We start from the raw sequence: 12,250 nt of genomic DNA, 5'->3' as shown, positions 1-12,250 counted from the left end.
TTGTAATTGTTGAACAAATGAGGCAAAACGAAATTTCAAACAAAAGCAAAGTGAACAAATGTAACAAAGAGTACTTTTGTAGGCTGGAAAACAGATTGGGAGACTAGGGCATTCGATTCACCATAACAATTCAATTCTGGGTTATAAGGAGTCAAGTGACAAGTCTCATTCGAATTCAAAGATTGATTCTAGCTAAAGTATGATTAGGCCATGGTGTCTGGTCCTAACCCTGTGCTCCTAATTCCCTAACTTGATCATTTGTTGTCTAATCTAAATTAAGCATTAGGAACCCATTAAGCATAGAAGAACAATTTAAACAACCAAGCATGTATCTAATCCCTGTTGTCGAATGTCCATACATACTTTTCTTATTCATAGTTCAATTCAAATCAAAGCATGGTGTCTACTCTTGATTCAAACCAAGGTAGCTAATATACGAGTTCTAATGGTGATCAATCATCCAAACAAGCATATTAACTGATAAGCATAAAGAATAGGAATATGAATCATGAATCAAACTTGAAACTCAAAACTTCAACTTATAAACCCAGAATATTCATGTTAGGTTACATCATAGCCCTAGTTATGAATTTAGCTACTCATAATGGAAATGAAACTTAAGCAAAAATGAGAAAACATATTGAATGCAATAAGAGTAGAGAAACCCAATTCTGAAGTTGCTTGTGGTTTCCAAGGCTTCTCCAGGTGCTTCTCCACTTCTAATGCTACTCCAAGAACTTTCTCATGTCTAGAGTATGGCAACTAAAGAGGTGATTCGGGATGAGTTTGGGTGGTTGGTGATGGCAGAGAAAGAACAAATTCGTAGGAAATGGAAGGAAGGCTTGTTGGAGTTGTTCCTCCTCCTGATTTTGGGCTGAATGGAGTGATATAGGATGGCTGGAGTGAATTATTGGTCAATTGAGTGAATCCTTTGCCTTTGAGTAGCTAACACACCTCCCTTAATTGCTCCCTAAATTGCTCAACATGTCTGGTCTAAAGTCAAGGCTCCTTTGCACTTGAGTAGCTGACACACCTCCCTTAATTGCTCCCTAAATTGCTCAACATGTCTGGTCTAAAGTCAAGGAAAGCTGTGGTGAGTCACATGGCTCTCCTCTGCACTTGAGTAGCTGACAGACCTCCCTTAATTGCTCAACATGTCAGGTCTAAAGTCAAGGAAAGCTGTGGTGAGTCACATGGCTCAAAGAAAGTATCCAAGGCTCAACAACTGGAAACTGCAATCCTGAGCCTGGTGTGTATATGGGCTCACGAATTGGGTTCAACTTCATAATATGATGCATTTGAGTAGTCCATCTTGAAGTTCAGACTCTCATCTTTCCAACTACATATTATTTGGGCCAATCCAAGTTCGGAGAAAGATGTTAAGGCCGAAATGAGTTGCTAACCCAGTTTGCTCGTTTTTGCACCATTTTGCATCTTTTCTTATCCAAAGACACCATTGCTACCTAAGGCCCAATGAACTGAATGATAAACAGAAAAGGGATTAAAAGCACACGTTTGACTCAATAACATAACCAAATCATAAGCTAGAAGGGTACAAAATGATATACAATTGTGAACTGATCAAATACCCCCAGACCTAGATTTTGCTAGTCCTCGAGCAAAACAAAAGAGAATAAAGTTGAAAACAAAACAAGAAGTTAACTAAACCACTTCTGTAGGTAACTCGATTGCAATGTGCATATGCAACAAGCCTTTAAACCTCTCGGCATCCCTAATCGGAAGAGTTGTGTCTCCTGAGGGTTTAACAGAAACGATACCCACAAATGCTTTACTGACTCTCTAACACCAAAAGGTTAGAAAACTAACTTTGAAAACAACTAATGAAAGAAAACTTTAATCATGCATCCAACACCATAGAGTTACCAAGATAGATGATCAATAAGTGTGTAAAGTGGAAGCTATAGCTCAAAGGCACACGGCTTCAAAGTAAACATACTCAAATCTTGAAGGAAGAACATGCTTCAACTCTAATTCTCACATCTAGCACTCAATCACTCAGAACCTATGGTTTTATTCTGTCAAACAAGCATAAGTGAGTATATGAAATAGAAGCACAATATTTGGTTAGATCTCATGAAGGGAATCAAATACTAAGAGTAGAGATACACACATACATACCAGCACCCATGAATACATCCTCAAAGATCAGCTAGGTCTTTCACAAGGTTGTAATGAAAGGCTAAGGTTAAGGGAAGTGGAAGAATTGGAAGGAACACAACTAACTTAAGAACATACCAAGGTTGCATTCTTCATTGATCTGCAAGGTATCATTGATTTAGAATAGTATGGCTGCAACTTCATAGCATCATCTGGCATAGACTTTATATTTCACATTTAGATCAAATCGAAACACTTTCTCTTTATCTTTCTTTTTTTTTTTTTTTTGACTTGATCTACTTCTTCTTTAACTTTATTGCATAGATTCACACCAATTTACATTTGGGCATGTGGCAGCAACCTCCTTGCTTCAAACTTTATCTTCGCACACCTTGGTATATTTCTAAGCTATAGGGTATGGCTATAATAGGTTAAATATCTCTGATTGAGATACAAAGTTAGGGGAATTATGAGGGTGATAGAAGAAAAAGGCTTGTAGTGTTTGGCTGCAAGAGAGCTGATGGAACACACGAATGGGTAGGGTGAAAAGAAAGCACAGAAAATGGTTATACACGCAGAGCCTAGCATCACTTCAATGAGTTCATTCATGGGTGAGAGCACGCACCTGATATCTGCAAAGAGAATCATCCTTAGTATTCAATCAAAATGGAACAATGAGATCATTTAGAGTGAATTGAAGAAAATAAGTAGAGATGAGGAATAGAAACACTTTAAACCCTCTCAAGAAAGCAATTAGGCTCGAAACAGCTCACTAGGGTAGTCTCCACTATTCTCCTTCAAGAATCTGAGCATGGTACTTTAGCCACCAGAATTCTAAGAGCAAAAGCTTTGTGAAGTGTAAAATTTCTGAAATGAAAATCTCAATGGCAGCTCCATAGCATTGGTTGTATGAAATTGTTTTAAAATAAATAAAAAAAATAGTGACAAGCGAACGCAAATGAACAAAAATTGTAAACACAAATGAACAAAAATTGAAAACCTCCCCCCCAGACCTGAATTGAACATTGTCCTCAATGTTAAAGCATAACAAAGATGAGTGAGAACATGTGAATAATAAGGGGAAAGTTTAAGACAAAGTATTAGAGAAACTCCCTCTTGATGCGATTAGGTCGACCGCTACCAAGCACCTTATTCTTCAACACATGGGTTGCCTCCCAAGAAGCGCCTTTAATGTCTTGGCAAGACATTATGCCATTAGCTAACTTGATTGTACGAAGGGAAGATGATCCACCACATGACCAGTTTGAATTCCAACTGACACTCCCTCATAGAATGGCTTTAAACGTTGTCCATTTACTTTGAAAGTCGAGCCATCTTTAGGATTTTGAATCTCCACAGCTCCATAGGGAGATACATTGACCACGGTGAATGGGCCAAGCCACCTAGACTTCAATTTTCCTGGAAAGAGACGCAAACGTGAGTTAAACAAAAGAACTGACATACCTTTGGTGAATTCTTTCCGTTGAATGTTCCTATCATGGTAACTCTTGGTATGTTCTTTGTATAGCTTTGCATTCTCATAGGACTCATGTCGAATTTCTTCCAATTCATTGAGCTGAAACTTTCTAACATGGCCGGCCTTGTCCAGATCAAAATTCAACTTCTTGATGGCCCAAAAAGCATTGTGTTCAAGCTCCATTGGCAAGTGACAGGCTTTCCCAAACACAAGACGATAAGGGCTCATTCCGATGGGAGTTTTATATGCAGTCCTATAAGCCCATAATGCATCATTGAGCTTGGCAGCCCAATCTTTCCTTGTACTATTCACCACCTTCTCTAGGATATGCTTAATTTCTCTGTTGCTTATTTCTACTTGACCAGAAGTTTGAGGATGATATGGTGTAGAGACTCGGTGGGTGATATTGTACTTCTTCATGAGTGCTTCAAATAGCTTGTTGCAAAAGTGGCTGCCTCCATCACTAATGACAGCCCTTGGAGTACCAAACCTTGTGAAAATATTGTCCCTCAAGAACTTCAGGACCACCTTATGATCATTGGTTTTGGTGGCTATGGCTTCCACCCATTTAGACACATAATCAACAGCAACAAGTATGTAGGTATAACCAAAGGAAGATGGGAATGGTCCCATGAAATCAATACCCCATACATCGAAGAGTTCCACAAAGAGTATGTTCTTCAATGGCAGTTCGTTCCTGCGGCTTATGTTTCCCATCCTTTGACACCTATCACACTTAACACAAAAATTAAATGCATCTTTAAATAGAGTAGGCCAAAAGAAACCTGATTGCAAAATTTTAAGTGCTGTTTTCTTGGCTCCAAAGTGGCCTCCACAAGCCAATTCGTGGCTATGCCTAAGGATGCTTTCTTGTTCTTCTTCTGGAACACATCTTCTAATGAGTTGATCTGGGCAATGCTTGAATAAGAAAGGTTCATCCCAGACATAATGTTTCACCATGGAAAAGAACTTCTTTTTGTCCTGATAAGTTAGATCATTTCTAAGAACACCACAAGCAAGATAATTAACAAAATCAGCATACCATGGCTCTTTGACTTGGGCAACATATAGTTGTTCATCTGGGAAAGTCTCATTCAATGGTAGTACAGCTTTTCCTTGCTCTTCAACCGCAATTCTGCTCAAATGGTCAGCCACCACATTTTCACATCCCTTCTTGTCTCGAATCTCCAAATCGAACTCTTGCAGCAAGAGAATCCATCTGATCAAGCGAGGTTTGGCGTCCTTCTTAGTGAGCAAGTATCTAAGAGCAGCATGGTCAGAATAAACAATTACTTTAGAACCAACAAGGTAAGGGCGAAATTTTTCTAAAGCAAAAACCACAGCAAGCAACTCCTTTTCGATTGTGGAGTAATTGAGTTGGGCATCATTCAAGGTCCGGCTCGCATAATGAATCACATGGGGAAGCTTGTTCTTCTTTTGACCTAAAACTGCACCAATAGCAAAGTCAGAGGCATCACACATTATTTCAAATGGTAAAGACCAATCTGGAGCTATGATAATAGGGGCTGAAGTTAGCTCTTTCTTCAAAGTCGTAAAGGCTTCCATGCAAATCTCGTCAAACTCAAAAACAGCATCCTTAGCAAGGAGATTACACAATGGTCTTGAAATGCTTGAAAAATTTTTTATGAACCTTCTATAGAATCCAGCATGACCCAGAAAACTTCTAACTCCTTTAACAGAGGAAGGGGGTGGTAGATTTGTGATGATATTTATTTTGGCTTTGTCCACTTGAATTCCCTTGTTTGAAACAACATGGCCTAGCACAATTCCTTGTCTTACCATGAAGTGACACTTCTCCCAATTCAAAATCAGATTTGTTTCCTGACATCTTGTAAGCACTAGAGACAAGTGGTGAAGACAATCATCAAAAGATGAACCAAAAACTGAAAAATCATCCATAAATACCTCCATGAATCGTTCCACCATATCAGAAAAGATTGCCATCATGCATCTTTGGAAAGTTGCTGGAGCATTGCACAAACCAAATGGCATCCTTCTATAAGCAAATGTACCAAATGGGCATGTGAACGTGGTTTTCTCCTGGTCTTCCGGAGCAATGGGAATTTGATTATAACCTGAAAATCCATCAAGAAAACAGTAGTAAGCATGGCCAGATAAACGGTCAAGCATTTGATCAATAAAAGGCAAGGGAAAATGATCTTTTCTCGTGGATGTGTTCAACTTCCTGTAATCAATGCAAACTCTCCAACCAGTGATAGTGCGTGTTGGAACTAGCTCATTCTTCTCATTCTTTACAACGGTGATTCCGGACTTCTTTGGAACCACTTGCACAGGACTCACCCACTTAGAATCTGAAATTGGGTAGATGATTCCCACATCGAGTAGCTTCAAAACTTCAGCCCTAACCACCTCTTTCATATTGGGATTTAGCCTCTTTTGTGCATCACGAGATGGTTTGCTGTCTTCTTCCATTAAAATTCGGTGCATGCACATGCTTGGACTAATTCCTTTGATGTCTGCTATGGTCCATCCAAGGGCTGTTTTATGTTCTTTCAGAACTTCAATTAAGCTGTCCTCTTCATGTGAAGTGAGACTTGTAGCAATTATAACAGGGAGAGTTTTATTAGCACCCAAATAAGTATATTTAAGATGATTGGGTAGAGGTTTAAGTTCTAGCTTTGGTGGGGTGATAATGGATGGCTCCAATTTTGTGGAGGATGATACAAGAGGCTCAAGTGGTGGCCTAAAGGATGGTGGGTATGGCTGAAACACTTCTAAGGCAGCCATCACTTCTTGGAACTCTGATTCAAAGAGATCTTCCTCTTCTTGTGTTAGGACCGCTTCCAAAGCATCATTAGACTTTTTCTGCACAATTTTAGAAGAAACCTCATGATCCACAACATCAATTGAAAAACAAGTATCAAGAGTGATAGAAGGTTGAGACAGAGCATCAAACACTTTAAATTCAACAGTTTCACCCAAAACAGTCATGGAGAGGGTGCCATCTTTCACTTTGATGATTGTGTCTGCAGTGGCCATGAATGGTCGCCCGAGGAGAATGGGATCAACACAGTCTTCATATGGGGTATCCTCCATATCCATCACTACAAAATCAGCCGGAAGAATGAGTGTATTAACTTGAACTAAAATATCTTCTACAATACCTTTTGGATATTTGATAGAATGATCAGCTAGTTCAAGACGAATTGAGGTTTTCTTTATCCCTTCTAAGCCAAGCGCCTGATAAACTGAATATGGCATTACATTGATGCTTGCTCCCAAGTCCAACATGGCTCTTCCAACCGTCTTATCTCCGATGTTAATGGGAATGTTAAAGCTGCCAGGATCTTCTAGTTTTGATGGAAGCTTCCTTTGCAACACAGCACTCACATTCTTGTTGAGCTTTACTTCTTCACTTGGAGTAAAATTGAGCTTGTGAGTCATCAAGTGCTTGATGAACTTTCCATATGCAGGAATCTGTTTAACAACATCAAGCAAGGGCAAATTGATATTAACTTTACTCAAAATATCATAAATCTCTTTAAAAGCCTTATCTTGATTTGCTTTCTTCAAACGGCCTGGAAATGGAATCGGTGGAATATATGGAGGAGGTGGGATGTATCTATCTTGATGAAGATGTGATGGCACAAATTTGTCATCTCTTTTATGCAATTGAAATGGATTGGGTTTCTGAGAATCAGATTTGGCCTTAGGAGCAGATTGGGACGTTTTGGGTTGTTCTCCTTCCATAGCTGTGGTTTCCTCTCATCTTCATCCTCTACAACCACAACATCATTTGATAGATCAGAACCAACTTTGTTATCAACAATCTTACCTGATCTGAGCACATGAACGGCCTTGGCTTCTTGGTTTTTTGGATTGATCACGGTTTGACTTGGCCATTTCCCAGGTTCTCTTTGAGCTATTTCAGTAGCTATCTGGCCCAATTGGACTTCCAACTTGGAGATGGCAGCTTGTGTTGTTTGCTGGAAATTGTTTTGGTTGATTGCCATTTGCTTCACTATATCCTCCAACGATGATGATTGTTGTGGCCTTTGGAGTGAAGGGGGATTCGCTTGATTCTGTGTATTCCTCCATGAAAAGTTTGGATGATTCCTCCAACCTGGATTATAACTTTGAGAATATGGGTCATTTATTGGACCTCGGTTGTAGGAATTCACCAACTTAGCTTGCTCTTGCACAAATTCTGGATATGCAGCCCCAAAGGGACAAGAAATGGTAGGATGATCATGAGTTTCACAGATGCTACACACTTCCTTCAAAGGGTTTCTTGAGTTCAATGCAAGGAGGGCATCTAGCTTTTGTTCCAATTTGGAAATCTGCACACTGGAAGAATCATTAGAACCACCAGCAATACGTTTACCTCTTGTATCGGTGTGTTGGGTCTCCATTGCTATCTCCTCAAAGAGTTCATATGTTTCTTCTGGAGTTTTAGTCTTATAAGAACCACCTGCAAAATTAGTGACAATATTATGGCTACAGGGGGTTAGTCCTTTATAAAACATACGCATCTGAAGCTTCAATGGAATCCCATGATGAGGACATTGATTGAGCAGCCCGTTGAATCTCTCCCATGCTTGACAAAACGACTCATCATCTTGTTGTGCAAATAGAAGGATCTTGTCCCTAAGCATGTCAGTTTTTTGCGTGGAGAAATATTTCTCCAAGAACTTCTTTTGAATGGCTCCCCAAGTCATGAGTGAACCAGGCTTCAAAGAATTCAACCAATATTTCGCCTTATCTTTCAAAGTGTAAGGAAACACTCTCATTCGAAGTTGCTCTTCCGTCACACCTGTCAAGGGAAAAGAGCTCACAACATTAAAAATATCCTTTATATGAGTTAATGGATCTTCATTAGGTAAACCATAAAAAGAAGGGAGCATATTAAGATGAGAAGATTTAAGCTCATAGTTTCGAGCTGCGGTGGGCAGCAAGATGCTTGAAGGGGATGCTGGAATTGTTGGGATATCAAGGTCTCCCATGAACTCATTGGCAGCCATCTCTTCTTCTTCTTGGTCTGAACTTGATTCCGAATTTGAAGGTGAAGACCCTGGGAGGTCAGTGTGGATAGCAAGACCTTCAAATGTGGCAATGGCTTGCTCTTTTGCAGTTGCTAACTCTCTTTCTAGACGATTCTGAATTTCAGAGATCACCCGGTTTGGTTGCAAAGATGGCCCTGCGTTCGAAGATCTCGAACGTTGGAATGAAGACCTCACTTGTTCAAGGAAAGGATTACTAGACATAAACTACCTGAAACAGAAAATAATTTGAGTTAATTAGTACTTCTAAAAGAATAGGGTAACCTTGGGCACATAACCAGGGAAGAACTTTCATTCAGTCCCCGGCAATGGCGCCAAAATTTGTTGTTAAAATGTTAACTCGCAATTGTACGGGCCAATTAGTAGTATAGCAAGACAAGTACGAGGTCGTACCCACGAGGACTGAGAAGTTAAAATTAGTTATGTACTTAGATTACCAAATTCAAGAAAGTAGGAGGTTAAGTCTAAAATAGAATTTAAAGCAAGAGTGATTGTAATTGTTGAACAAATGAGGCAAAACGAAATTTCAAACAAAAGCAAAGTGAACAAATGTAACAAAGAGTACTTTTGTAGGCTGGAAAACAGATTGGGAGACTAGGGCATTCGATTCACCATAACAATTCAATTCTGGGTTATAAGGAGTCAAGTGACAAGTCTCATTCGAATTCAAAGATTGATTCTAGCTAAAGTATGATTAGGCCATGGTGTCTGGTCCTAACCCTGTGCTCCTAATTCCCTAACTTGATCATTTGTTGTCTAATCTAAATTAAGCATTAGGAACCCATTAAGCATAGAAGAACAATTTAAACAACCAAGCATGTATCTAATCCCTGTTGTCGAATGTCCATACATACTTTTCTTATTCATAGTTCAATTCAAATCAAAGCATGGTGTCTACTCTTGATTCAAACCAAGGTAGCTAATATACGAGTTCTAATGGTGATCAATCATCCAAACAAGCATATTAACTGATAAGCATAAAGAATAGGAATATGAATCATGAATCAAACTTGAAACTCAAAACTTCAACTTATAAACCCAGAATATTCATGTTAGGTTACATCATAGCCCTAGTTATGAATTTAGCTACTCATAATGGAAATGAAACTTAAGCAAAAATGAGAAAACATATTGAATGCAATAAGAGTAGAGAAACCCAATTCTGAAGTTGCTTGTGGTTTCCAAGGCTTCTCCAGGTGCTTCTCCACTTCTAATGCTACTCCAAGAACTTTCTCATGTCTAGAGTATGGCAACTAAAGAGGTGATTCGGGATGAGTTTGGGTGGTTGGTGATGGCAGAGAAAGAACAAATTCGTAGGAAATGGAAGGAAGGCTTGTTGGAGTTGTTCCTCCTCCTGATTTTGGGCTGAATGGAGTGATATAGGATGGCTGGAGTGAATTATTGGTCAATTGAGTGAATCCTTTGCCTTTGAGTAGCTAACACACCTCCCTTAATTGCTCCCTAAATTGCTCAACATGTCTGGTCTAAAGTCAAGGCTCCTTTGCACTTGAGTAGCTGACACACCTCCCTTAATTGCTCCCTAAATTGCTCAACATGTCTGGTCTAAAGTCAAGGAAAGCTGTGGTGAGTCACATGGCTCTCCTCTGCACTTGAGTAGCTGACAGACCTCCCTTAATTGCTCAACATGTCAGGTCTAAAGTCAAGGAAAGCTGTGGTGAGTCACATGGCTCAAAGAAAGTATCCAAGGCTCAACAACTGGAAACTGCAATCCTGAGCCTGGTGTGTATATGGGCTCACGAATTGGGTTCAACTTCATAATATGATGCATTTGAGTAGTCCATCTTGAAGTTCAGACTCTCATCTTTCCAACTACATATTATTTGGGCCAATCCAAGTTCGGAGAAAGATGTTAAGGCCGAAATGAGTTGCTAACCCAGTTTGCTCGTTTTTGCACCATTTTGCATCTTTTCTTATCCAAAGACACCATTGCTACCTAAGGCCCAATGAACTGAATGATAAACAGAAAAGGGATTAAAAGCACACGTTTGACTCAATAACATAACCAAATCATAAGCTAGAAGGGTACAAAATGATATACAATTGTGAACTGATCAGATATTCATGATGTTTAATCAGGCACATGGGCATGGACTGACCTGCAGGAAGGACCTTCAAGAGGTCCAGCTAGCTCGGATCAGGGGTGAGTGGACCTTTGTTTTTAAAATGATTTTATGCAATTTATATTCAGTATGTGATCTATAGAAATATGCATTAGATCGAGGGCTTTCTGGCATGTATGGCTAAGGTTAAGTATTTTAGTTATTTGCTGCTGAGATGAGAGTACCTAAGTATAGTAAAATCAAGGACTTTAGTAATCGGTTAGGATGGCGGCAGAGTTTTAACATGAGAGGAAATAGTTTTATTTTATTTTTTTAAAGTAGAGTCTTTAGTTAAGTTAGCATGCTTGACTTTGGCCCCACAAGACTTAGGGATATTCGAACTGTGGGAGTGAGAAATGCAACTCAAGTGGGCTTAGTGTCCCTTGAGTCTTGCGAGGAGGGCGGATATGCTAACTTGAGTCCTGCGAGGGTGTGTCACCACGGTGACACGAGGTATAAATAGTAAGTAAGGGTTTTGGTGAGAATAAATAAGTATACCTATATGATAGGTTGAGTTTTACTTCAATACCTTCCAGTAGGAATATTGTTTGGTGTTATATATATAAATATGAATGCATGAGTTCAGTATGAGTATATATGAGGATATTGATTCAGTTTTTACAACTGTTTTTACAAATGGGGTTAGTATGTTCATATGCTATTTTCTAAACTTTGTTTTTGGTCCACTCACATTTTCAATGTTTTGCCCCCTAGGCAGTAGGTGCACACAGTGATCCACCACAGGGCCGTTTCCCACTTTCCGCGCTTCCCCCATTCTGATGTAGGGCTCTTCTGTATTTGAGCTAACTTCTTTTGTAATTTCTTAGTGGTTGCTCTGATAACATGTCCTAGCACTTAGACTTAACTGTTAGAATGTATATGTATGCATACTGGCAGTTAGTGTATATATTTATATGCTTGCTTTTGACAGGTGTAAATTTTGGTAATGCTCGAATTACATGGAAAACTCTGCTGATTTTTCGGCAGGAGTCAAACCTAAAATGGACTTGAGTTTTGAGTAGAAGGGCAATTAGGTCAATTGTGCCCGAAACTTGCCAGGTGTTGGACACGCACAAGGTTCGGCTCAGATTCCAAAGCAGAATTTGGGTCGGGTCCTGTTAATAATGGTTAAGGGGGAGAATCAGATTGACGATGTGCCTTGGTATGGAACCTTAGTAGATATTGTTGAGCTCCGTTACACAGAAGGAAATAGAGTTGTATTGTTCAATTGTGATTGGTATGACACAACGCGAAAAGGAACAGGTTACAAGATAGATCGTTATGGAATAATCACTGTTAATACAACACGCAGACTAAATACTCAAGAGCCATTCGTACTAGCAAGCCAAGCAAGCCAAGTTTTTTTATGTGAAAGGGATTAAAAATAAAATTTGGAGTTTTGTAGTGGAAACAAATCCAAGAAATGCTTATGAGATGACTAATGATGAGATTGAGCCATACCAAGAAGCAGAGACTCAAAGTCAAAGCATGCA

General features: G+C 39.4%; 1 protein-coding gene across 1 annotated transcript; it reads right to left on the bottom strand.

Moving 5' to 3' along the window:
* LOC109950324 lies at positions 505 to 8,841 on the bottom strand. Its single transcript, XM_020568883.1, has 3 exons — positions 7,305 to 8,841; positions 5,522 to 7,203; positions 505 to 5,437 (listed from the first exon to the last, which is right to left on the bottom strand). The coding sequence occupies exons 1-3, from the start codon at positions 8,839 to 8,841 to the stop codon at positions 3,338 to 3,340; spliced, it is 5,319 nt and encodes a 1,772-aa protein (XP_020424472.1). The 3' UTR covers positions 505 to 3,337.

The sequence above is a fragment of the Prunus persica genome, chromosome G7 (assembly GCF_000346465.2).
Source record: "Prunus persica cultivar Lovell chromosome G7, Prunus_persica_NCBIv2, whole genome shotgun sequence".
NCBI lineage: Eukaryota > Viridiplantae > Streptophyta > Magnoliopsida > Rosales > Rosaceae > Prunus > Prunus persica.
The sequence above is the reverse complement of the archived record's forward strand: the minus strand, read 5'-3'. Positions and strand labels throughout refer to the sequence as shown.